General features: G+C 42.3%; 1 protein-coding gene across 1 annotated transcript in view; it reads left to right on the top strand.

Annotated features, from left to right (window-relative positions):
* Window positions 1-24,693, top strand: part of CBL (Cbl proto-oncogene) — a 58,287-nt gene that overhangs the window by 13,884 nt on the left and 19,710 nt on the right. Inside the window, exons 3-5 of the mRNA XM_026863669.1 lie at window positions 2,942-2,949; window positions 7,800-8,049; window positions 24,460-24,606. Of these exons, the coding sequence (XP_026719470.1) occupies window positions 2,943-2,949; window positions 7,800-8,049; window positions 24,460-24,606 (404 nt within the window). The 5' untranslated portion in view covers window position 2,942. The remainder of the gene's footprint in view (window positions 1-2,941; window positions 2,950-7,799; window positions 8,050-24,459; window positions 24,607-24,693) is intronic.

The raw sequence follows: 24,693 nt of genomic DNA, 5'->3' as shown, positions 1-24,693 counted from the left end.
GAGGGGGCTCCGGGGGGGAGGGTAGGCCAGGGACTGCAGGGTTTGGCCGAGGGAGAAGAGCGCTCGATGGCTCGGGGTGGGGCAGGGGTGAAGCGTTCAGAGGGATTGAGGCCTGTTTGGATGCAGGATAGGGTGCAGCGCTTTGGGGGGGAGATGTGGGGCGCAGGAGAGGCCGGAGGCAGGATGGGAGTGGGATGGGAAGGTTGGAAGGTGCCGAGGGAGAGCAGCGGCTCTGCCGGGGATGAGCTGCGTGCAGGGCTGCGTGTGGAGAGAAGATTTGGGGTGGAGGATGCAGACCTGCTGAAGAGGATCTGGGATTTGTGCCGTCGTTTTTTTGTAGATGTTGGGGGGGTGGGGGGCATTGCTGGTGCTGGAGAGGGTGGGTAAGGGTAGGGCTTGGTGGGGAGCTGCACGTCCATCCTGGTGGGGTCATCAGTAAGTCCCACCTGTGTATAACTGCACGAGGAAGGAATCGAGGGTTTGCTGGTCAGAATCACAGAACCATCGAGGTTGGGAAAGACCTTGAAGATTGTCCAGTCCAACCACTGACCTCACACTGACAGTTCCCAACTACAGCATATCCCTCAGTGCTAGGTCAACCCAACTCGTCAACCCCTCCAGGGATGGGGACTCCACCACCTCCCTGGGCAGCCCGTTCCAACAACTAACGACCCGTTCTGTAAAGAAATGCTTCCTAATATCTAGTCTAAACCTTCCATGATGCAATTTGAGGCCATTCCCTCTTGTCCAGAAGGTAAGGCTTGCCCTATGATAGGACCTGGTGTGTAGGTACTGGATGGTGAGGCTGAACTGCTGCTTTGTGGCAGTCCAGATTTTTTTTTTTTTTTTTTTTTTTTTTTTTTTTTTTTTTTTTTTTTTTTTTTTTTTTTTAAGGAATAGGGGCACGTTAACCGGGCTCAGCACAAAGCCTTTTCTTCAAAACTGGGAGCCTGGTAAAAAGCCTAAAAGTCTGAATAAACTCCTCTGCAATAAATGCATGTAGTTCCACAAAAACAAGGAGTACGAAATCTAATATTAAACACCAGAAACCCGTGGTGCGGGAGCTGGAAAGACTGTCTTACAGTTCCATGCCTTTATGTGGGACACTGCGCTGTGGGGGCATTAAGACTCTTCCACCCTTTAAAATGCCAGGAAATGGCTGTTGCTGGGGACAGGACACCAGACCTTTTGGCCTGATGGTGTGGTGGGGTATGGCAGCTGGTTTACTAGCCTGGCTAGGTGTGTTGGCAAATCCATTGCTTTAAGAAATTCTGGTGAGTTGTTAGTGAATGCTTGTGTTATTTATAGAATGTCCCAGTCAGGGAGCATAGATGTCCACACCTGGGCATAAAATAAACCTGACATTTTTCTTGGGATTTTGATTGATCCTGCGTTTTTATTACTGCTCAGCCCTGAGAATCGAGGCTAGGCTTGACATGTTGGAGTCTAAAATGGGAAGTGCATTTTGTAAGGCTGGGTTCAGGGACCTAAAAGTAGTGCAGAGTAAGGGCAAGGCTGAAGTTGCCTGCAGTCCTTGGGAAGCGTCACCTTGCCACCTTCCTCCCCTCTGGGAGCAGGGCAGGCAGGGCTGATGGGCAGACCTCATCCAATTGCCCTGCAGGCTTATGCATTTCAACTTTTCTTTCTCTTTTCCCTGCATTGTTTATGCATGCAGTGTCTGAAACTCCTGCAGTAAATGCTAAAGCGGGCAGAGTAGATGACTTTTTTAAAGACATACTAAATTATGTTCATGCCAAGAAATCACTTTGTGTTGGCTGGCTCCACAAAAGACGTGGTTTATAGCTGTGCCTTGCTGGGCTTGTGATGAGCTTTGATCACCTTCTACAGAGAGAGGTTGGGATAAAGAAAAAAGTCTTTTGAAAAGTGCCAGTGGTTTTCTTGCAAACACTGAGGGCAAGTGTAAGCGCTAGTGTGGGAAAGGTAGTTTGAGCACGGAAACGTGATCCCCTTAGAAATAAGTTTAACTTGCAGATAGAGCTTGTAAGAATGCACGTCTTCATTCTCGTGCACAGGATCTAGAAGTGTCAGCCTGTGTTTGACCTCATAACCTGGCCTGCTCAAAGGAAGAGGTTGGCCTAAAAAGAAGTCTTTGATTACTTTGACATTTAGAATTGCAGTGGGATGGATGTTTTGCGGTGGAGGGGGGATACGTCCACACCTTCAGATCAGCATAGCCAGTCTTCGGCCATATACCCTCTCCGCTGTGATATCACGGGCAGAAAAGCCAAAGCTACTCTTAAGTAACCTCTTATAAGTGTGCATTGACTTCACAGTTTTGCATGTAGGCAGCATCCAAAAGCTCTTAGGTGTAGGCTTAATTTTTAAAGTCTTAGGGTTAGTTCTTCAGTCTCATTTGTACAGGAGGAAAGATTTGACTGTGAAAAGCCTTTCAGATTTCAGTTAGGCTTTCGTTGTACTTTTGTACGCTTATGAGAACACATCTGGATTAAAAGTCTTTTTAGTAGCGTAGCAAATTGCCAGGCAAACACGGTGCTTGTGAAACCAGTGGTGAGAAGGGCTGTGTGAATGGAAGATGTGGAACATGGGTTGGTTTTCTGGGCCAAGTAAATGAAATTACAGGTGCAGATTTAAAAAAAAAACAAACCCAAACTTGTTGTGTGCATGTTTAATAGATGATGTGTTTGCCTTTCAGAAATGTGTACTGTATCTGTGTGCGTACAGTACATTCACATTAGTCTGCATAATTAGCTGGTGTTGTCAAAGCGTTCGTGCATCCCTGTTTTCGGATGTGACTGATTAATTTCCTATGCTAGTTGATTCTTGTCCAAATATTTCCCCCATAATCTTCTCCATAAGCTGCCTGATGTATTCCTGTCTTTCCGATCCTTTCACTTGATGTTCTAATTTTTTTTTGTCAGCACTAACTGTTCCTCCGGCAGTTGCACGTGGTCACATATAGCATGGACATAAAATAGCCCTTTTCATCGCTGTGCAGCAGGATGTTCACCTTCAGCTGAATTAGGTGGCGTTTACGCATTGATCTACAGAATAGAGGTTACGTTTGTCTTTGGAAGCTGAATGTGCTGGTAGACTTCTTGTGAGCCTGCAGTGACAATAGCATAGAAAGCAACATAGCAATTTCCTTGCAGTGTCTTGAACCTAGTAAAGTGTATTAGATTGGTTCAAGTGGGAGGAACTGCTGTTAATTTTTTTTTTATTATTATTATTATTATTATGCTTGCTCATCACTAGTGGTCTTCAGCAAATAAAGCAATGTTTAGTATAGTATAAGAAAGCGTATGTTGGATTATTGGCTGGTGAAAACAATTTGTTGGTTGGTTTTTTTTTTTTTTTTTCCCACAAAAGGATGCGATAACGAACCAGCTCTTGCAAATCAGGGCAGCAGATAGTGCAGACCACCCACAGCCATGAACTCAAGTGGTGTTGGAAGAATAGGTGGTGTAGTCATGAACTGCTCGGAGTGAGGTGTAAGAGATGTAGCAGGAGAATGGTAGAGTACGTTTAGTAAGACGTGGAGGAGGAAGATGAGCTTTGAGATGAAGTTTCTCCAAACAGCGTACTGATGCCATTCAGTTTCTAAAACTGATACAGAGAAATGCCACCATAGGTCACCTTTATTGTCAGTAGAAGAGGGGCCAAATGCAAATTCAGCAGGAGATAAGAGAAGTTTGAGTAGGTTTTCCTTTGCTGTTAGCTTAAGGTGACACGAGATGTGATTTCAATACAGAAGTCAGCTACTTACCTCTGACAGGGAGGAAAGAGCTTTGGAGGGGTCTGAGCTGGAAGGGAAAAACTGTGATCTGGAACTCTGTGACGCTGTTGCCAACTGAGGCTAGCAGGTGAGTAGTGTCTGTGCTGGGGACGTTCTGCCAGAACAAGAAATGGGGTGCTGTATCCATGGCTGCAGCAAACAGGCTGGTGCTACAGTTTTTGTGTGTAGAGCTGGAGATGGGCAAAGCGGGAAAGTAATGAATCGGGAGGACGGGACAGGCAGACAGGAGCAGAGGGGGGGATTAAGGGTGCGTTGGAGGACACTGCCTGCTAGTGTAGCAGCTGGTGAGTCTGTCTTGAGCGGCCACAATTCCTATAGGTTTGTGTCCTCTGTTACACAGCCCTCTGCCCTTCCGAACAAATGTTGTGTCTTGTTAAGTGAGCGCCTTCGCGTAGGTATCTCATTTTTCCTGAATGCTTCCTCCTTGCTTCTACCAACATGTACTTAATTTAGCTATGCAACCTGATGGTATTTAAAAAAACCTCATGGTTCTTGCTGTATTTCTCAGGTTATCTATACATTGTGCCTGTGACAGTGCTCTGTATTGTGCTGCTGCTTTCCTACGTTAATTACCCGGTTCCTTTATTTGTGCAAGTCTAACGAAATGCTGAAGAGAAATGTTGTAAATCCAGAGGTCAAGGCAAGCTGCAGAATCATGAAGGAAAAGACTCAGTTCCAGGCCTCGAAAATCTATATGATTTTTTTTTTTTTTCTTTGGATAGATGTCTTTTTTGAAAACTGAGGAGGGAGACTGTTTTTTAATTACTTTTTTCTCTCCTCTTGAGTTTGAAAAATGTAAATTGACACAAGTCAGTTTTTAGGTTCTTCACAGACCAATCTCTTAGAATCTTCATGCTAAGCTTGAAATGCTTTCCGGATGTTTCCGAAGCTGCGCAAATGTCTCTGTAAAAGGCTCGTTCCGAGAGAACGAAGCATAAGCCAGACCAACTTGTAGGAGTTTGAACGGCAGTTTAAAAATCTGGATTGCTTGTGTCTGTTGCTATCACACCTAATTGAAATTATTTGCTGCTTTTTGCTCCATTTCCTTCCACGTTGCTGGTCCCAGTGGAAGGCAGGGTAGCTGGCTGAGGGGCGGCTGTTCCCAGGGCTGGGAACATTCCTTCTGATGTTGTCATGATGCTGCAAGTGCACACGTAGAGAAACAAGCGAAAGGCAACTGTTTTTGTTGCTGCTGTGTTATAAAACGACCAAGTTTGCTCAAGGGGCAATGGTTCCTAGTTAGGCAGCATTTGTTTAAATGCTTATCTTAGCTAATTTTGGCCTACTTGGTAAATAAAGAAGCTCATTTGATAATAAAATCACGGCGGTTTTGGCCCTTCTGTTAACTATTTGAGGTATCTTTGCAAGTCACTTCTTGGGAAATGTTTTATAGAGGCTGTGAGAATGGGTGGTTTGCAGAACTTGCTTCTGGTGTGGGGAAATCTTTCTAACTGGTATTGGAGTTTGTTACAGTACTGAAACACGGCGGGTCTGCCTCTTCTATAGCTGGGTATTTTCAGGGGGTAACAGCCAAACTGTTTTCTATTACAAATGACTGAGAGACGTGTATCCCCTGACTTGTATGTTTGCTTAATGGGGCTTCTTCGTAAGAGCTAACTGTTTTTATTAGGATTTTAAACCCACTGTAATAAACAATTCCTGTTGAAGAAAAGACATTGCTAACCGTAGCACAATTCAGCTGTGTCCGAGAAGCATATTTAGAACCTCTTCATGCCCCATAGCGAAACTAGTTTTATTCGGGGGGCAAATTGACTCAAATTGTTGATACGATTCATTGTACAATGTTTGCAGGCTCCAAGGAAGCAGCAGTTGAGGCATCAGAATCAGTTGGATAAATCAGTTGTCTGACCATCCATCTCCTCATCTAGACCTCCTAATCCTTGGCAGCGTCTTCAAAGTGGAGGGAAAATTTTGGTAGTTTTTTTTTCCGTGTATTCCTACAGAGGCTTTTTTTTTTTAGGCATGTGATTCTTTTAATGGCTGTCAGATTCTCCTGTTTGAGTAGTGATACACTGGATGCCTTTCTCCTCACTGAAATGGAGTCTTAGTCAGCTCTTAATAGAGGCACTACTCTAAGTCAGATATAATTGGAGGTGTCACTTCACTTGACAAGGCTGCTTTTTGCATATACCCTGAATGGCAAAGTTAAATACTAAAGCACTGTTTCAGAATAAATTACTTCATTTACCATCAACTTTTAAGTGTTTAAGGGAAGCAGCTATTGTGTTGATTCCTCTCAAAGGTTTTCACAAGATTTTATGGAAATGTACTGCAAAAGGATGTTAAATTTTCCTTTATCTTTTACTCTTCACTGCCCTTAAGCTTTCCCTTCTGCAGCACTACATTGTGTGGTACCTGTAATACCCTTGTACTCAGGGTATTAAGCAGTCAGATAAACATTCACAGTAGTGAAGAACTTTAGGAAACTGTATCTGTGTTTTGTACCGGCCGCCTTCTCAAGTTTGATGTAAATTGAAGAAGATGGAAGCTGTTAGCCAGCAAGACAGCAGTAAGACTATCCCAGCTGCTGGTCCTTAGCTTTTAAAGTTCATCTGAAACTGGCATCACTCTAGAGTTTCAGCTCTTTTTATAACTGACTGTGCACTGCTAATTTTTCGAATTGCCACTTTGCCATTAACTCTCCCTATCATTCTCTCGGATAATGGGAAATTTTAGCTACGGTGGATGGTGAAGTGGCTTCCTATATCCTCTCCTATCACATAAACATTATCATGAGCTTTTGGCATGTAAGCTCTTAGCTCCTGTATGTTAAAGACCTATATTAAGTTGAGCTTGAATTCTGGTTTGTTTGTGTACAGGTATAACAGTTGTATTGCTTGCAAATTCTGAACGGGCATATTCTACTCGCCGCTTGTGCCTTAACTACATGATGCAAAAGTGCCTAAAATTATTTTATCGACGAACCAATAAACTTACTATAGATGGCAAAAATTTGGGTTGATAGGGTCAAGCTCTTAACTTTGAGAATATGTGAGCTTGCTGCTAAAAATACAAATAAGATCACATGTGGCTTGGAAGGAGAAACAATGAGATGTTTAGTTGTGTGCCAAGCAGAAGACAGGTTGAAGTCATCTGATTATCTTTTAATGTAATTACTAGTGTTACTATGGATGTGGCGTTATTAAAGAAAGAAAAAAAAAACCCCAAACCCACAGAAATTATTGTGAATAATCTAGTTTTGTTATGAGATTCATCTAAGAGAAGTTAGAGAAGCAAAGTTGATGCATAACTGGGGACACAAGTTCTTGCGAACTAAACTTTTATCCAGACTTCTCCTACCGTATCTATTATGCTACAGCTTATTTCTCGTTCTTGTACAGAAAAATTCCTTTGCATTCTTTTTTTTCTTGATAGTCGTCATTATCCATAAAAGCTGTTGTTCCTCTTACTTGCTGTATGTACTGAAGGAGGAAGAAAAGGAGATTCTTCCACCACTGTTGCCTTCAGAAAACTTTGAACTTGGGAACACTCACTAGCATCAGTCGTATCTGTAACAGTGGCACTTCCTCTGTGGGCTTATTTGTCGTCCCAGATATATGGGTCAGTGTGAAGAGTCACATTTGCAGCCAAAATCAGGGCAGCTAGATGGGTAAAGGTCTGCCTGTGGGCACGTTCAGAGTCTGAAATGCATCAGGAAGTACTAGACGCATACGTGGTTAAGTTACATCCTTGCCATTTGCAAACTCCATAGTGAATTTTCTTGAACTTTGTTTTTGAAAATGCACTTGAGGTGAAACGCAGCCTCACGAAATATAATTGTATGTGTGTTGGGAGTTTTGTCAGTCCGCGTGCCGTTTGGTGCATAAACTCAATTCTTTTACGGTGGCTGGGCTCCCTATCTTGACTTGAGTAACGAATGGGGTTTGTGGAGAGCGAACGCTTCATTGTATTGTGTTTGTAACTAACACTGAATGGTGTTTAAGTCGCTGATCACAAGTTGCTAGCTTTAAATTTTCAAGGTGGTATTTTCTTCATTAACCGTAGGTGGTGCGTTTGTGTCAGAACCCAAAGCTGGCATTGAAGAACAGCCCACCCTATATCCTCGATCTGCTCCCTGATACCTACCAGCATCTACGAACCATCCTGTCGCGCTATGAGGGGAAGATGGAGACCCTAGGAGAAAACGAGTATTTCCGTGTCTTCATGGAGAACTTGATGAAGAAAACGAAGCAGACCATCAGCCTTTTCAAGGAAGGGAAAGAGCGGATGTATGAGGAGAACTCTCAGCCTAGGTAACGGGGAGAAATGTTTTCAAATATTTATAATTTTGCTCTAGTGAATAAGAGCTTGAATGAATGTCTGCTGGTTGATGTGTTGTCTGTACATGGAAACAGACTTTGAAGAGATTTAAAAGTCATAGGTGTAGAGTTTCAAGTAAACTATACTTGGATACATTGAAATCTGTGAACAGGTTAAGTGCTCAGAGCCTGTAGAGCCTTAGTTGTTGTGTAGTTCAGGTATGCTAGGTTAACATAAATAATAAAGTCTGCTATGAAAAGATTTTGCAGCATTTTGCATTCTCACATAGAAAATGCCTTGTGAGAGAGGATGGTACGGTTCGGAATGACTTTTCTCGCAATTTCGGGAAACAATAGAGTATTTTGTTACATAGCAAAACAGACTAAAACTTGTTGTAATTTGTCCTGAGGCTTTACAGAACTCTTCCTTTTTCTGGAAACAAACTGCTCAGTATTTCTGGTGGTGGGGGAGAAACATCCTCGTTTTGTGGAAATGAAACATCTTACTAAAACCCCGTAACTTTCATATCTTGGAAACTTCATGTTTAAGGTAGATGAGGGGACCACGCTTGTGAACTCTTCTTTCGTTCTGTTCAGAAGGCATAGCTGAGAGCAAGGGACATCTTCAAGGTGAACAGCAATTCCTAACGCATCTTAGCAGCAGCTCTAACAGACATACAGCATACATTTGTAACTCTAAACTCATTTCAGGATTTTGGAGTAGGTGCCGGATTAAGAAAAGCAACCAACCAAAAAAAAAACCCAAAACCCAGAAAAAAAAAAAAAGAAACAACCAGTGGAAAAAAGTAATAACCACTCAGTGGCTGAACATAATTGCTCTGGGGAGAATATGTGGTTAACACCCCGGCAACTACTTGCTTGAATTAGTTGCGGGGGGGAGTGGACAGGGGGAGGGATGTGGGTGTGTGGAGAAGTGTTGGCACATGTTTCTGGTATTATATTGAACTCTGAGGCGTATTCTGTAATATTCAACATCAACAGAAGACTGTGATAGTAGCTCCAGAAGGCGTTTTTAATGCTGTTTTTATTTTTCACCAACGGTGTGGAAGAATGAATTAAGAAATGGAAGTTTTTTCCTGCATTGTTGTTTAGCGTTGTTTCTTTGTGAGATAAAACTGGCCCTTAGAGTCTGAGACAGGATTTGGGGAGTGTAAATATGGCATCTTCATGGGGTACGCTTGCTGCTTTTAGATATTTGGTTATCTGTTGTATGAGGCCTTCAGGAATTGGGCTTGATGGAATGTGTGAGCTCAAAAGATAGATGTAATATTATATCTGCCTTGAGAGAATGGGGTTGTTACAGGCAGAATTGACTCCTTGCAAGGTGAGAAATGGGGTGTGGGAGATGCTGCTAGCTGGAATTTTCCGAAACTGTTCGAGGCAATAATGGATGTGACAAGTAAGGGGAGAAAAGAGTTCATTAGCCTGAGAAGTTTTGAGGATGACGTGACACTTAATAGAAAATTGCACTTCTTTAGCCTTCAGTCGGATCAAAATGACCAGTAGTATGAAAAACGCTTTTTGCTGTGAATAAATTGATTAAACTGATTAAAATTAATCTCTGAATTTTCTGCTGGAACTGGACGTTTTCTCGTCTCACCCTTGGAGATATAAACAACATGGATTATCATTCAAGACTGAGTGATTTTTACGCTGCAGCGGCTTGCTCTTAAAATATTTTATCTTGAAAATAATTTTGTGTGTTGCTCCCATATAACAGAATTGATGTTATTTTCTAGAACATGTACTATTGCCACCAGAAGTAGGCTTAAAAGGGGTATATGAAACCCTTTAAAATTTCTGTGGTATCCTTCCAGTTAACTGTGCGTGTGTTGTCATCTGTCCGTGATAAATACGGAACATCCGACGAGTGAATGATGGCTACGTCAATCAAAAGTCCCAACAAGGGACCTCCAGTCCCATGTGGTTTTTTTTTTTTTCAGAGAGAAGCAAAGAGAAATAATTCCACGAAGTTAATCATCCTAGTCAGTTTGTAGTCAAACTAATTGACAAAAGGGGGTGGGGGAAATCCTTGTTGTTAGATGGGATTCCAGTAGAGGCTTGCTTTCTCCCAGCGGTGCTGGGAGTCTTTGGGGAATCGCTAATTGTACCATTAATGAATAAACAGCTTACCAGGGCAGCAACTGTGGTGAGACTTGTAAATATAAAAGCAGAGTCACATCCCGGCTGGTCGCGTTACAGCTGCCATTGCTTGAAGCAGCGGATTCTGTTGTATCATAAAGGGGAAATATCAGACGCTGCTTTCCTGATGCTGAGCACGGTGACTTTCTCAGTTCTCTGATTTGGCATGGAAAAGAAAGAGGTTAGAGCACTCGGTGTGTATGATTTGTGTATCGGTTCAAGAGAGATCCGCACAAAGAGCGGCACTTTGAGTGCAGCTAACGCTGAAGTGACGCTGTTAAATGCATCAGCCGTTGTGGCCGTGCAAGCTTTTGGAACCTGATTGCTTGAAGTGCAATTTGTTTCATCTGGAATTTTAGTTAAATGGGGTTTTGCTATAAATATACCTCTTGATTTTAAAATGTGTATAGTAATTCAAGGTGAATAACCCTAAGAAATTTTCCCACCTTTTTACGAGTTGAAGAAAAAGATTAATTGTTTTCTTTTGTAAGAAGTAATAAATTCAAATATTTGAAGTGTGGGAGAAGCTTTCTGAGAGATTGTCAGCAGTGTGTGAAGGAAACAAATATAACCTGAATCTGGTACTCGCTGGAAATAGGCTCAAGGCAGTGTGTGTATATGTATGTATATATATTATAAAAAAAAAAAATCTGGTTTGCTCTTGATCTCATGCAAGTTTGTGGCTAATGTTAGTCTGCAGTGTTTTGGAAGCATGCCTTTAAAAATCTAATCTGGTGTACTGAATAATCCTTTTGTCTTGACTTTTTCTGCCCTTTTTTTTTTTTTTCCCCTGTTGTTCTTGAAGCTTCCTTCTTCCTGTCTTCCAGATTTAGCATTCATTTTGTTTCCTGTTCTGTATGCTCTTGTTTTCCTCCCCCAAATGTCTCTTGATGGAGAGCAAATGCCCTGTTTTGACATTTGCATAACTAGCGTGAAAGCTGTGCAGGTGTTTGCTACCAGCAAACAAACCGGGAGTTAGAAATGACTGAAGTCACCCTTAGTTTGTAGGATCAGAGCGGTCTTGAACGCTTGAGCATCAACCTTCTGGTTTTATTCTTTCTAAATTTCTCTTTGTGTATTTCTTCTCAAACTTTTTGTTTAGAGATTCTCCAGTGTGTTCATCCAAGGTGGACTGAGGCAGAATCGAAGCACAGCTGCGGAGAGCACCGTGTCTTGTAGCTGCTTGTGCTGCGTTGAGAGTTCCTAATAGCCACGAGATGTGTGTCACCGGGTGCTCCGCTACAGGGTGCCGTGGATGTTTAGAGTAGACTGTGTGGGAGTTTAATATGGATGCTGTTTGGGTTTGGCTGTAAGGCAGGCAGTTTAAAATCCAGTAGTACAAAATAGTGAGCATTTAAAGGTGTGTTTGTGAAGAGAGCACACGCCATGATGTATTCTCTGCCTTTCAAGCTAGTAGAGGAGCAGAGGTGCTGTGAACAGCGTTAGTAGAGGGTGTGCAAACACTCGCAGTGCTTACGGATGTGGGTGAGTGTTTGTTCCTTCAGTTTTTAAACGAGTTGCAGTGACAGAGCTGTTAAAAGCGAACGCGGCTCTCCTGTGTCATACCTTAACCGCCAGCCTGCTGAAAGCATCCTCCTGTTGTGGCTCACACCGCAGTTAGTGCGACGTCCAACGCTGTGCACACTCCATGGCTTCCTTTCTTTTCTTAGGACTGTAACGGCTGTTTTGTCTCTGAAACACTGCGGTTTTGATCGTCAGTCAGATGAAATTGTTACTCTTGCATAAAATCACGCTGCGATTTTTCTGTGAGGAGAACTCATATTATTAGGAGAGCTTTAACGATGCTGTTTAAATTCTGCTTTAGGTCACTTCCATATCCGTTTAAAAATTAATGCTGTTGAGGGTGCTTCTGAAGTGTGCACTTCCTGACTAATAAGTACATACAACAACTTCTAGTTACTGTTTAAAGACTTGAGTTTCAGCAAGTAGCTGAAGTTCAACTGGGTGACTTCTGAGGAGGGTGTGGGTTTTTTTTTCATGGGGATATTGTCATGACTCCTCTGAGTTTTGACAGTTCAAGAGCTTATTTAGGTTGTCCTTGCTAATAGGTAGGTTTGCCTCTAAGACATGTATTTTGTCATCTGGTAGAAAAAAATGGTAACATCTGCAGGCTTTGATATTGGAATCGAATATTATTTCAAGAGTTAATCACTGGATGTTTTGTCATATGCTTGCAGCAAGGTAAAGGTAAGGCATTCAATAACTGCTTGGCTGTGCTGCAGTAATTACAGGTGTTCTTGAGGCTACACACATTTCCAAAGCTGTTGGTTCCTGTTCTTTATAAATCCACTTGTGCTTTCTAATGCAAAAGGCATTTTAAGACTTGTCGCTTGAAATTTTAAAAACACCACGAAAAAACACCACTCTGAGGTGAACTTGGCAGCTTATATAGCTGAAACAGTGGAATAAGAGAAGTTCTGTGGAGGGTATTTAGCAGGTCTGTATGCAGAGGAGAGGGGCACACCTGCTCAGCACCCAGTAGCTTGCTGTGCTGCCTGCGGTGTGACTTCTCTGATCCTGTAAATGTTGTGAATTTCTTGAGTTTACTTTTTAACCAGTGCTAACAAAAGCTGGTTAAACATACGTATTTTTTCCTGCGATGTGATGATTTGATAGCGCCGTTAATGCCGATGCCATAACTGCTCTGAACACGCTGAACTCGCCTAAACTCTTGATTTCAGTTTAATTTAGAGGCTCAGTGGTTAGGTAGGAATATCTTTTGTTTCTACTGCAGAAAGCTTTTACTTCTGCACACCTCTTACTTGCATGGAGGAGCTGTCACTCATCAGCTTTCCCCACTACATAAATTACTCATCGCAGCAGCTTTTTTGCAGTTGTCTGAATAGATTATACATCCCATGGCAGGACAGAAGAATAGCTTGCTGATCAGTAGACAGTCATAGGAGTTGTCTGTTAGTTGGGAAAGTCTGAATTAGGCTGAGAAGTCTTATTTTTCACCAGTGAATCAAATTTACAGATTTTGTTAAAACAGTCTGTTTTGAGGGGAAAACTCAGAAAATTTATTTGCCAAATAAAACCAGACCACTGCAAGTGTTTCCGCATTAGACTGCAGTTATGTAAGCTGGAGGGTGGGGGTTAGGTGAAAGGCTGAGGAGAAGTCATTACTCGGGATGTGGACTGGATGTTTAAAAAACAGCACAAGTCAATTTACTAGTTCAACTTGAATACTTTGGAAAAGAAAATGTTAAACTGGGTGAACAAAATTAACGTATCAGCAGAGGAGAAAATGGGATTAGGCAGAGAATATCATAAACCCTCTCCATATTGCAAAAAAAAGAAATGTTTGGGATGCTAGTCTGTATTTAACTGTTGTGTTTCTGACAATAGCTTGAAGGGATGCTGGCTCAGCAGGATTTAATATTTTTCTCCGGCTCTAAAGTGAAGACTTACTAATTTACACAGGAAAAAGCTACAGATATTTAATGTCTACTGGAAATGACTTTTATAGAGAAATAAGTTGGAAAACACTTTATGTGAAGCCATGAACCAGAAAAGCTCTCTCTGGGGATGGGGGGGGGGATATGTGTGTGTGTGTGGGGTGTGTTAATGCTCTAATCTCATATTTTAGAATGGTTGTACACAGTCCTGTCCCCTGAAAAAGATAGTATAAAATGTGGAACTTAAATGGTGCATGGTGTGTGTGAGTCCTCTTTCTGTCACTTCCTTCTAATACAGCTAAGACTTTTTTTTTTTAACAAAACCCACTAGTGTGAAGTCTACATCTGCATTTAAATTAGAGCATCTTAAAGAAAAGAACAGGCTCCAAAGCTGCCCACAAGAAAGGTTTCCTTGCCAGGCTCCAGCATATGAACACTAACTAACTGCTTATTACCCAAGAAGAAATTCATTATCATTTAAATGTTGTTGGAGAGAGGAATGTGAATTATTTCTTTTTAATTTGGCTTTAAATTGGTAGTTTAGGTGATAGTTGTGGAACTTAAGTAACATTTGGAAAATTGTTATAAGCTTGTATTTAGTTTTCTTTCTGGCAAAAATTGGACCACTGTCTTTGAAAATCAATTTATGGACAAATGTAAGATTTCAGATTATGGCATAATAAGGATGTAAAATTTTTATTAATCTTTGCTCTTTGGAGCCTGTAAAATTGTGGAGTTTTATGGAAGACTGACTCTTGATCTTGTGGATGGAAGTGCAGGTGTGTTAGTTTGTGATAATCATCATTTGAAATGTGGATAAATTTCTCAATGCTGGCAAAAACCATGTTCGTGCTACTTGTCAACGCTTTTGTGTTTCTTGGGTGCTTGACTTGTGTATTCAGGGCTGAGATACCACGTTTTGGGTTTCTGTTGATTGGAGGAAGTCTGCAGTCATGGCCCTTTCAGCTGGAAAAGAGGTTGTGTTTTGGTGTGTGAAAGCTCTTCCGAACTATAAGACAGTGTCAAAAACTCACGTAGCTTGTTTAGAAGGTACAAAATTAGGCCAGGTGCTGCCCAGCAATTTGAAGCAGTGCCTTTGGTGGTGTTCTTTGTGAGCTTGCTGGCTTTGCCCTGTTTCCATCTCCGGAAGGTGGATTGGATGGCACTCGGTTATGTGCCACCCGCAGCCAGCTCAGGTAATGTGACTCCCTGACTGCCACCCACTTGTAGAAAGGGCTGTGACATTACTAGAGAGGAGAAATTGGTCATGGTAAGTGAGAACGGGGTGAGGGAGAAATGGAGATCTGCTGTCAGACTACTCAGCAGGTCGGCTATGGGCAAGTACTGCCCTTTGCTGCAATCTAGTCTGAAGCTTGGGGGGGGGGAAAAAAGAACCAACCCAAACCAAAATGTATGTCAGGGTTGTAGGTTATACTGGGGTATGTATGTTGCAAAGTATCTTGTACCTCGGGTTTAGTATTTTGACAGGATGTGAGTTGGGAATGAAGCAGTGGAGCTTACAGACCCTTCTGCCAAGGAATCCCTCAGTGGCCTTGTGATACTCAGGACAGTTTGGAAGGTGGCTGAAGATCAAGTGGGAGCTACAAAGTCTTCCTCGATTTGGAAACAGGGCTGTTGTGCTTTGTTTTACCCTTTTAACTGTAGCAAGTAGCCCCTGAAATGTAAATTTTGACTCCAGTGCAGAGAGCCCAAATACAAGTATAACGTGTAGTGTTGCTTTGAGCAGCAAGTTTTGCTGTGTAGTTCCTTGAATCTGGTAAAATAATTAATCTGTTACCTAGGTGAGAGGTTATCCATTATCTTGTCAATCCTCTGCGTAGACGTTGAGCTCTTTAAAAACCATTAATCATATCCAATGAATTTTCTCCTTGAAGTGCTATCTGTAATATTTAAATCCAGAAAAATAAATGGATTTTTAGCTGCTTAGCATTGAAAGAAATCTAGCTTGTTAAAAATACACCGCTAGCATTTGTGCCTAGGATGAGAAGCGCAGATCCTTTAGAGGTCAGTAGGTTGGTGCTTCTGGTCAGCAGGGTGGACTGGTGGCCTTTCAGCTTCAGGTCAGTCGCCTCCGGTTTTATAACAATATGAGTATGCCAAAGTTTTGTGGTCCACAGTATATTCTGTGGGACACTTTAAACTGGCACGCTCTACTCACCAAACTCAAGGTATTTAAGCATATCGAAGTTGAAAAGCGCCAGGATTCAGAAGGCAACGTGTATGTTTTGGGTAATATTTCTGTCCTGTAATGTGAAAGTACTGATAAAGGAATTAGCCTCTAGAATTTCTTGCTGCTTTAAAGCTACAACTGGTACCATTTAAAAAAAAAAAAAATTAGAATGGAAAGAAATACTGCATGCAGAGAATGCCTTTCACTAGTTAACTATTGCATTTTTGGCTGTAGAAAATTAATTAGTGAAGAAGGGGTAAGGAGTAGAAAGAAAGCTTCACAGCAGTCACAACCGTTGTACACAGATTTGCTGCCGATATTAAACAGTAAGAGCCTCAGGGGGTGGTTGGGGTCATTTCTGCTTTGGTTCTGGGGGGGCCAGCTCTGGTGCGGCGCGTTACGCACTCGGCAGTGCCGCTTCCAGCTGCAGGTGGGTGTGTGTTCGGTGCAGGAGCTGGCGGTGCGCCGCCACCCGGGGCATGCGCTGACGCAGACCAGCTCCTCCGCAGAGAAGCAGTGAGTAGTGCTAACCTGAGTTTGGTTTATTCAAACCTGCTCTTGAGAGTATGTGCTGGAACTGGGATTAGACCTGGAATGGACACAAATACCCAGGTCCTGTGCTTTATGTGTTCCCATTCCCATTTTACTCTTTTAGGAAGTGAAGTTTTGAAGTTGCAGAGCTAACCAGGTGGTTGCATAGCTCTGCAAAGGATGAAACAGTGAAACCTGTAGTTCTGTAACTGGAAAAAGCATGTTTGGAGCCAAACCTTGTCTTAACAAGAGGTGATAAACGTGTTTATTCCCTTTTTTCCAAAGGGTACCAGGGTGAGCTTGTCTACAAACCCAGTACAGCATCAGCTTATGCTGTAAAACTCTACAGAACAAACAACTAATCGCTGATTCTAAAATGCCTGGCTTGCTGTTACTCTGCTAGATCAGTTGTCCTGTGGAAATACTTTAAATGTTAGAGCAGTGGCCCAGCATAACTTGGTAAGGTGACTTCTGCTGAGCCGGGAATAGTTAAATGGAATTTCATTCACTTCCTGTGTTGCAAGTTTTGTTGAAAGTAGTTCCGCTGTTTCTATTTTTACCAGTGATTACTGTGTGTAGAGGACTCTGAAGCTGTCTCAGGGTTATAAAAGACATCTTGGGATCACCTCAAGCATTTCCACTTACTGCTTCTGTGCATAGGCTGGAGTTTGAGGTTAACATGAAGAGCATGCAGAGAACTTCTTGCTGGTGTGGTGGGAGGATACAGTTGTTCTTTCTGGAACCAGGAGCAGCCGCCTGTGCTGAAATTGGGTCGAACTGCTCCTGTCTGGTGCATAGTTTGTAACCTCTGAAAAATGTGTCGTGTGATAACCTCACACCACTTTGGTTTCTGAAAGGTACGTGTTAGATGTTGGAGACTCCTTAAAAGAGGCGGTCGTTGGGGTTTTTTTTAGCTGTTAAATCTATATACCAAATGGGGGGGGGGGAAGTTTGGCTGTTTGCAGGGCCCAAGAACTGTGGTTTTGGGGTGTTTTTTTTTTTTTTTCTTAAGTACAGGAGCTTGCATTTACCTGTTATGGATGCTAACCCTGTCACCTAAACCTAATCTGGTGGTAAGTGTGTAATTCCAAGGTAACCCCAGAAGTGAGAGGGCAGGAAATTTGTATTTCCTTAGTTATGGTTTCTTGCAGTAGTACTTAGTAAGTACTAATGCAATAATGAGCATGTGATAAGGAATTAGAAATTCCTTAGTTGTAATTCTAATTTTCCAGCACTTGCTCTTTCTGCCTTCAAGGTGTCTCACCTGTAAAATGAGGTAAAATATCTTTTTTTTTTTTTTTAAATTTAATATGATCTCATATTCAGAAGAGTATCAAAGTCTGGATTTAAGTCTCATCCATCAGTAGGGTTGTTGAGGTGTGATTTACAGAAAAGCAAGCGTTAATTGCTCAGCTAGCGAAATGATGATACTGTGCTTGCAGCTCTGCATGTCAAACTTAGATGGAGAGTCACTGGAGACGTGAAATTGTGATACCACAGAAACTGTTTTGGACTGTGAGTTGCTTAAAAAAAAATAAAAGTTTTCAGCAGTAGTACTGAATAATAGTGCAGTGATTTAGAGTGTGTTTTCCCTCAGTTTAGCTGAGCAATGGTCTCCTTTCCAAGCCATCAGTTTGTAATTCTTTCACTAAATAAACGCACAGTTTCCGAAGAGAAGAAGTGGTGCATCTGAGTTGTCCTGGGTGAACGTGTTGTGCAATTCTGTGAGGACAGAAGCAATTAGAAACCACGTCATCTGTTCTAGGAGCTTTCAGTCAGTGAGTTTAGTGCTAAAGTGTCAGATGCTCCCACGTCCTCTGTAATGCTTTTTCCTTTAATCTTCCATTAGAATAAATAGCTAGACTTTTTAAAAAAATGCTTTGAAGTAATTCTTCCAGCATACTGAGATTGCATTTCTTGTTGAGATGCCCTTTTGGGTCATCCCCCTTTTAACAGCCAAGTTGAAATGTAGAATGCCTTCTCCTGAGTTTTGAATAATACGGTTTTGCAGTAACTTAGGTCCCCTGTTTTGAATTCCTTTTACCCTCTTGAATCTTCATTGTTGATGTGTGATTTTTTTTTTTTAATTTTTTTTTTTAGCTGGCTTGGCGCTGATTTTATGAAATCATTTTCTTGAAAACATGTTGAAATGAAGTCAGTTGAGTCACGTTCAGCTTAATTTTGTTTTGGGGCCAAGGTGGAGGTGTGGCTGTGTTTGCCTTAGCTTCCCATGAAGAGTCTTTGTGAAATGCAGCCTCTTCTTGGAGAGGCCGAATGTTCCTTGTGAAAACCCAGTGTTCACAAGCGTGGCTGAAGTCAGTGAGAGCGCAGATACAAAAATCCTGTTGAAAATTTGGCGGTACGTAAGAAATACACACAATAACTTCAGAGAAGCGAAGCATTTGTTGGTTTTCTTGTGTTACAGCTCTCGATTCCTCCGCACAGCCGTGTTCATAGCATGCTTTCAACAGAACGAGCTTTCCAGACGTGACAGTCAATGTCAAATTGTGGCATGTGAGCACAACTTTGTGACTAAATCAGCCGGTGGAGCGGTCTTTGCTGCTTGTGAGGAACCAAAATTACGCTCTGTCAGTTGGCTAGCTGTGAAGTAGTTGAGATATACTGTAATAAAATAAAAAAAATTCTAGCTGGCAGTGGCAGAAAGGGTAGTGCTACGTTAACACTGCCTTGAGGTAAGAAGGCATTCTAGTCATGAAGCACATGAGGTGCTGTATGACTTTGTAACGTGAATTAATTTTAACTAATGGTGTCGAGGCAGCTGAAAGAGGCAACGCTCTCATTAAAACCCTTGCCTGCCGTTAATGCTCTTTGCAAGGCTGAGCCTACGTGGTGGAAAAACGCTTTTGTCCAGCAAACAGGAAACTGGAAAATAAAATTTAAAAAAAAAAAAAAATCTGTGATAGGTCTGGGGGAGGCAACAGCACCAGAAAACCCAGCTGGGGGCCGGCGGGTGGAGGGGCTGCAGCAAAGAACTGCTGCAAATGGAAGTGCCTGCTCGACCTTTTGGCTTCCGCTAAGATGTGTGGAGCAGAAGCAGGCATGAAGCAGGAAGGAAGTAGCACAACCACAGCAGAGGGGGCACGGAGGAGGGAGGATGAAGGAACATGCCTGTTCGGCTCGCAGAGCTGCCGGCAGGGCTGGCCTTGGCCTTGGGGAACCCGCTGATTAATGAGCACTTGGGTAACTGAAGAAAGTCTTGCTTCATGCTGATTTATTTTTTTTGTTTGTTTGTTCCCCAAAATGGTTGCTTGAGACCTGCATCTTTAGAGCTCTGTCAGTGTCAAGATAGCGTAGTTTTCCAGTCGAGTATAATTGCAGCTAAACAGGCTCTGGTGATGTTTTTTTCTGTGTTATTAAAGAAATAGCTCTGTTAACAACGTGTGGAAGGAATAATGCCTGCGTGCTGGAGCTGCAGGTGTGTCTTAGCAAAATATTTGGTTACTGTATAGAGTGGAAAAATATTTGTCTTTCTAAGCTTTCACTTTTACTGTTGTTGATTCACTGTCTAACAATACGAAGCTGAATACTTCGCGCGTAGATGTGAAAGCGCTCACAGGAACACGAGATCCTGCCTGAACTGTAGCTGTTGCTCTGCCCCTGGACGTAACCACCGAAGAGAAACGTCCTGCGGTTCTTTGAAGCCGGTACAGGTGTTGCTCCCGGCTCAGCTGCAGTGAGGAGAGCCACCTGACATGGCCTGTGGTCCCTGGGTCACGTTTTCAGAAGTGCTGATGTAACAAGCGTTTAAATTCCACTGACTGTTAGCGGGGTTTAAGTGCCTAAGTCGGTGATTCCCAAACTGTGGCTGGCATACCTCTTGTGCAGCTCTTGGTAACAGTTTTTGTGTTCGTTCCCGTTTTTAGCTAAAAGTTGGTAAAAGGGCCATCATATAAGAAACGTGAAAGACTGCTGGAGGTCTATAGCCAAAAATATTTGTGAACCTCTGCTCTCAGTCACGTAAGTGTCCTTTGAAAATATCACCCTTTCTCAGGGAGAACAGTTGAAGCAATGGAGATGAGGACAGTTGCTGATGCAACTAAAAATAAAATACAGTCGTAATCACTAAACTTTGATCTGCTCATAAAAATGTTCACTGTAATCGCAAGCCTTTATTTGGTCTGTTAATTTAAAACTGCATAACTTCACATGTTAAAATAAAGGAGTGCACTCTTGGAAAAAAAACCTGTTTGTCCTTTTAGCACAGGATTGGTAACTACTTGCTGTATAAAAGCTAGTTACTAACAAAATATTCTGCAGTTGATATTAATTTCCTGCGGTTTTCTGTCACCTGAGATAGAGCTGAATATTTCTAAAAAATTATGATAACCTTAAGAATTGCAGATTTTCAGATATTGGAAACTATTTTGGCAGCAGGACTTCGACGCGTGTCTGTAAAATCATTTGTTTATCCCTCTTTAAGCCTGTAGAAATTCTCTTGCTGAAATGATGTGCTCAGCTGGGTGCGAGCACTTCCTGCAACTCAGCTGAGGGAGCAGAAGTGTTGAGCAACTGGACCCAGTTAACCGTTGCTTTGTTTAAACCCTGCACTTGTTCACTTAGCTTCTTATCGGAGGGGCAGAAACGGGTAAGTGTGCTTGCATGATCATCCCCAAATTTTCAGTCATGGGCAGCAAGAGGAGAGCGTACACCTGAAATGACTTTCCTTCTGTCTACCAAATGTTGCATACTCTAGGTTCAAGCATGCTTAGATGATTTTTTTTTAATTTTTTTTTTTCCACAAATAGGACATGATTTTTCAAGTGGTGAGAGTGCTGGCTTGTGCCGTATACCTTAACAGCTTTCGGATTGCTGGTTTTCTAGTCACCGGGTGTTAATGCATTGCTGTGAGATGCCACTTCACCTGCGTGGGACTGCACACAAATACTCCATGCTAACCCTTCGGGGAAATTATTCAGAATTTAATTCCTACCTGTTACTTCCATGTTAGTGTAACAAAACTAATTTTTGCTCAAGCCTCCATTTTTATGAACTTAATAAAAACAAATACTATCTTTTTTGCTTGAGTTTTAGATGGATTAAATGATTGATGATAGCATGGTGTGGTTTTTTTTCCTTATGCTGCTATAAACTGGCCTTTTTTCTGTCATTTTATGGAAGTGAGGACTTTCAGAACATGACTTGGGGAACCGCTGGTTTGCAATTTTTCCTAGTGTTTGTCAACCAGAGGTATTGCAGGGACGTGGTGTGGGGACTTACCCTCGGGAGGGATGTCCCTGGGGGGTGTGAGTGTACAGTTAAATTATCTTTTCTGTAGGATTAGCCAGTGGCTGTGCCTCAACCTGAACCTTTCCCTGGGAAATGGAAAGTCGTTTATCTGCTGCTGGAAAGAGGAACATGCAACTTTGAATTACTTAACACGGGGCAAGGAGGGGGGGAGATACGTAAACTGATGCTACTGATAAGGTAACAGCCTTGCTTTGTACTACTGCAGCTTCTCTGTGTATCCACACATTCTGAGCCACTGAGCTTCATAAATGTGTCTGTGACCCCACGGGAAGCCAGTACTTTGCAGTTCTGCTACAGCTTAGTTTTTCCTACATGCAGTTATCTGTCCTCTATAGTTTTTTTTTTTAAGACATGCTCTATAAACCTTCCTAAGAGAAGTTGAGGCATTACAGTAGCACTCCAAAGGTGTAACAAAACCGCAAAAGCAGGCTGACTGCAAATTGTGATACCCCAGCAGGGCAAGGGCACTTTAACTGCCTCTCTCTGTAGAGGGACAGTTAAGAGACAAAGATGGTGAACGACAAAGCTTTTCAGTCTGTTTATAGAAGCAAACACCCAAATCATATAACTGCTTTAAAATACACGGTTTAAATGTGTAATGCATCCAGTAGAGAGCTGCTGAATAGAGCAGCCTCTATAGAAGAGCATCTGGGGGGGTTTTACTTGAGCACCTGTTGTTATTGGAGGCGTAGGAAATGGCAAAAGCCAGAATCCCTTGCTGTATAGCTGGCACCTTCTATAAACACTTTGAGCAGGTTTCATTGCTGAGGCACAGGTTAAAATGTAGTTGAATAGATCAGGGTAAGGGAGGAGAACTACTGTCAAAGAAGATTTATAGTTTTGAGTCCTTGTCTACCTTCTAGTCCACCCAGACTGTATCATGGCACAGCTGAAGGGCTCGTGTGGAGCGGAGTAAATAATAGAATATATGTCAAATAAAGTAGGTCACCTGCAGTTGAGTTTAGACTCTTAAAAAGTATGATACGGAGCTAGAATACCCAAGCCCAAATGTCCAGAGAATTTTTGCAAAAGGCCCTAAAGGCCGTTACCTATCTGGTAGGTCAGTTCTGCAGTCAGGCAGATTAACAGGATAAGTACTTCAGCTAGGAATAGTGTGTCTGGAGCAAGTGGTATCTGAAAAATGTCCAAGATTAAGTCATTGGAAACAATCCAACCAGGATACTAGAAATTGGTGAAAGGCTGAAACCCAGGGCGAGCGTAGTTTGCTGCCAAACAGAGCTGTCTTCAGGGAGATGGCACACAGGGAGCTTGGAAAACAAGGCATTAAGGAAATCCTGTGTGCCTGGGGATGCTTCTAGCCCCTCTCTGAATAGTTCAGTGTCTTGAAGTCTGCAAAATAACTTGTTGCTCAGTGTCATAACTGAGTCTGTGCAGTGCCTTGGTGGTTGATGTAGTCTTCTGACCAGCTCTGGGCAGTTGGACATAACTTAGCAGTTGTCCTTTCCCACATGATGCTGGTTCCTTCTTTTACCTACAAGCATGTGATATGGGAGTGGAAAAAAAAAAAAAAAAGCCTCTGGCCTAGAAATACCCTTGTCTCTTTTCAGGAACTCCATTTTCCTAGCAGATGGAGAATGTAATGGAGTAGAGGAGAAGAGAGTCATCCTTTATTTGGATAAAGGAATGAGAGAAAGAGGTGCCACTAGTGAATAATTTTTTTTTTTTCCATCTTTGAGTAGAACGTGACCTCTCTAGTGTGTAATAATGCTACTGTTTGCCTCCTAAGTAGGAATACTGTTACTTTGATATTCCTGTACTGCTACAGGCACCGATGCTTTAAGGTACCCAGGCTAGCTCTGTTTCTGCACAGCACAGTTATAGCGTGGAACTTAGCTCCTTAATACAGTCACTAAGACTACAAGGAGGGGAAAAGCAGTCCTGGGCTGCGGTTTGTACTGCTGGAATTTGACGCCAATCCAGTGCTGCTTTCTTGTGAAGCATGTACCCCAAAATGCTCCTTGTGCTGCTGTGTCCTCTCGACTGGGCTGGGGTCCTCCTGTCTTCTGTTTCTGGAAATCTTTTGCACATTGACTAAATCCAAAGCAGAGAATATCTTTTCTCTTCTTCTCCAACTTTCCCTCTCCAGTTTAGAAAGCCTGAGAGACTGGAGCGATTCTGATACATGAGTGTTATCAGGCAGAGAAGGTACTTGGGCTACTAATTTGTAATACAAGTTGGATAATTACTCAACACAACATGGTTGAGCACCTTGACCGTCAAGCTTTTGCACATAAATTATGACCATTTCAGAAAAAACCTGCTGGTGTTCTGACCTTCCCTTGGGAGCTGGGCCTGTTATTATTGGCTAGAAGATCTCTGAGTGAATCTGCTGTGTTGGGACCCTCTGGAGACTTGGAAAGACATTCAGTTGACATGGTCTAGGGCTGTAGTAGTTTTATGTGCTCTCTTAAGGACTTCTCAGACCCAAGAGCAAAGGAGTCTGATGAGGTTTTGGCTCTGGTTATGTTGTTGCTTAGTAGGTAAGGTTGGAATATTGGTTTGGGGCGTTTTCTGGGAACGTATTTCCTTGGGGGGCTGCGTTTGCCTTGGAAAGAATCTTCCCACCTCAGAGAGATTGTGCAAAGTTAGTCATGTGGAAGATGTCTTGACAAACACAGACCTTGCTGATAAATATGTGATGGTTGTGTTCTGAATGTGGGTAAATGCTTGAAAGGTGGTCCCAAACAGGAGTTTTCTAGGCTGGGATACTGCTTGAATTGCAATAAGTAGGTACTGTTTTTGTTTTGTTCAGAGTGCCAAACCACGTCTGTCTTTTCTAAAAGAAACTTTTGGTTTTGTGGTCCTTTGTAGGCGTAACCTGACAAAGTTATCCCTGATATTCAGCCACATGCTGGCAGAACTCAAAGGTATATTCCCAAATGGCCTTTTCCAAGGAGACACGTTCCGGATCACCAAGGCAGATGCTGCAGAATTTTGGAGAAAGGCTTTTGGTGAAAAGTAAGTTTCTAACTATGCTTAAAACCAGAGATGTGGGAACAAATGCTTTTTTTTTTTTTTTTTTTTTAAGATTCTGGTTTGCAGTTC

The sequence above is a fragment of the Athene cunicularia genome (genome assembly GCF_003259725.1).
Source record: "Athene cunicularia isolate RWA chromosome 24 unlocalized genomic scaffold, athCun1 chr24_part1, whole genome shotgun sequence".
In the NCBI taxonomy this organism is placed as follows: Eukaryota; Metazoa; Chordata; class Aves; order Strigiformes; family Strigidae; genus Athene; species Athene cunicularia.
Note: the sequence above shows the minus strand (reverse complement) of the source record. Positions and strands in the feature narration are given on the sequence as shown.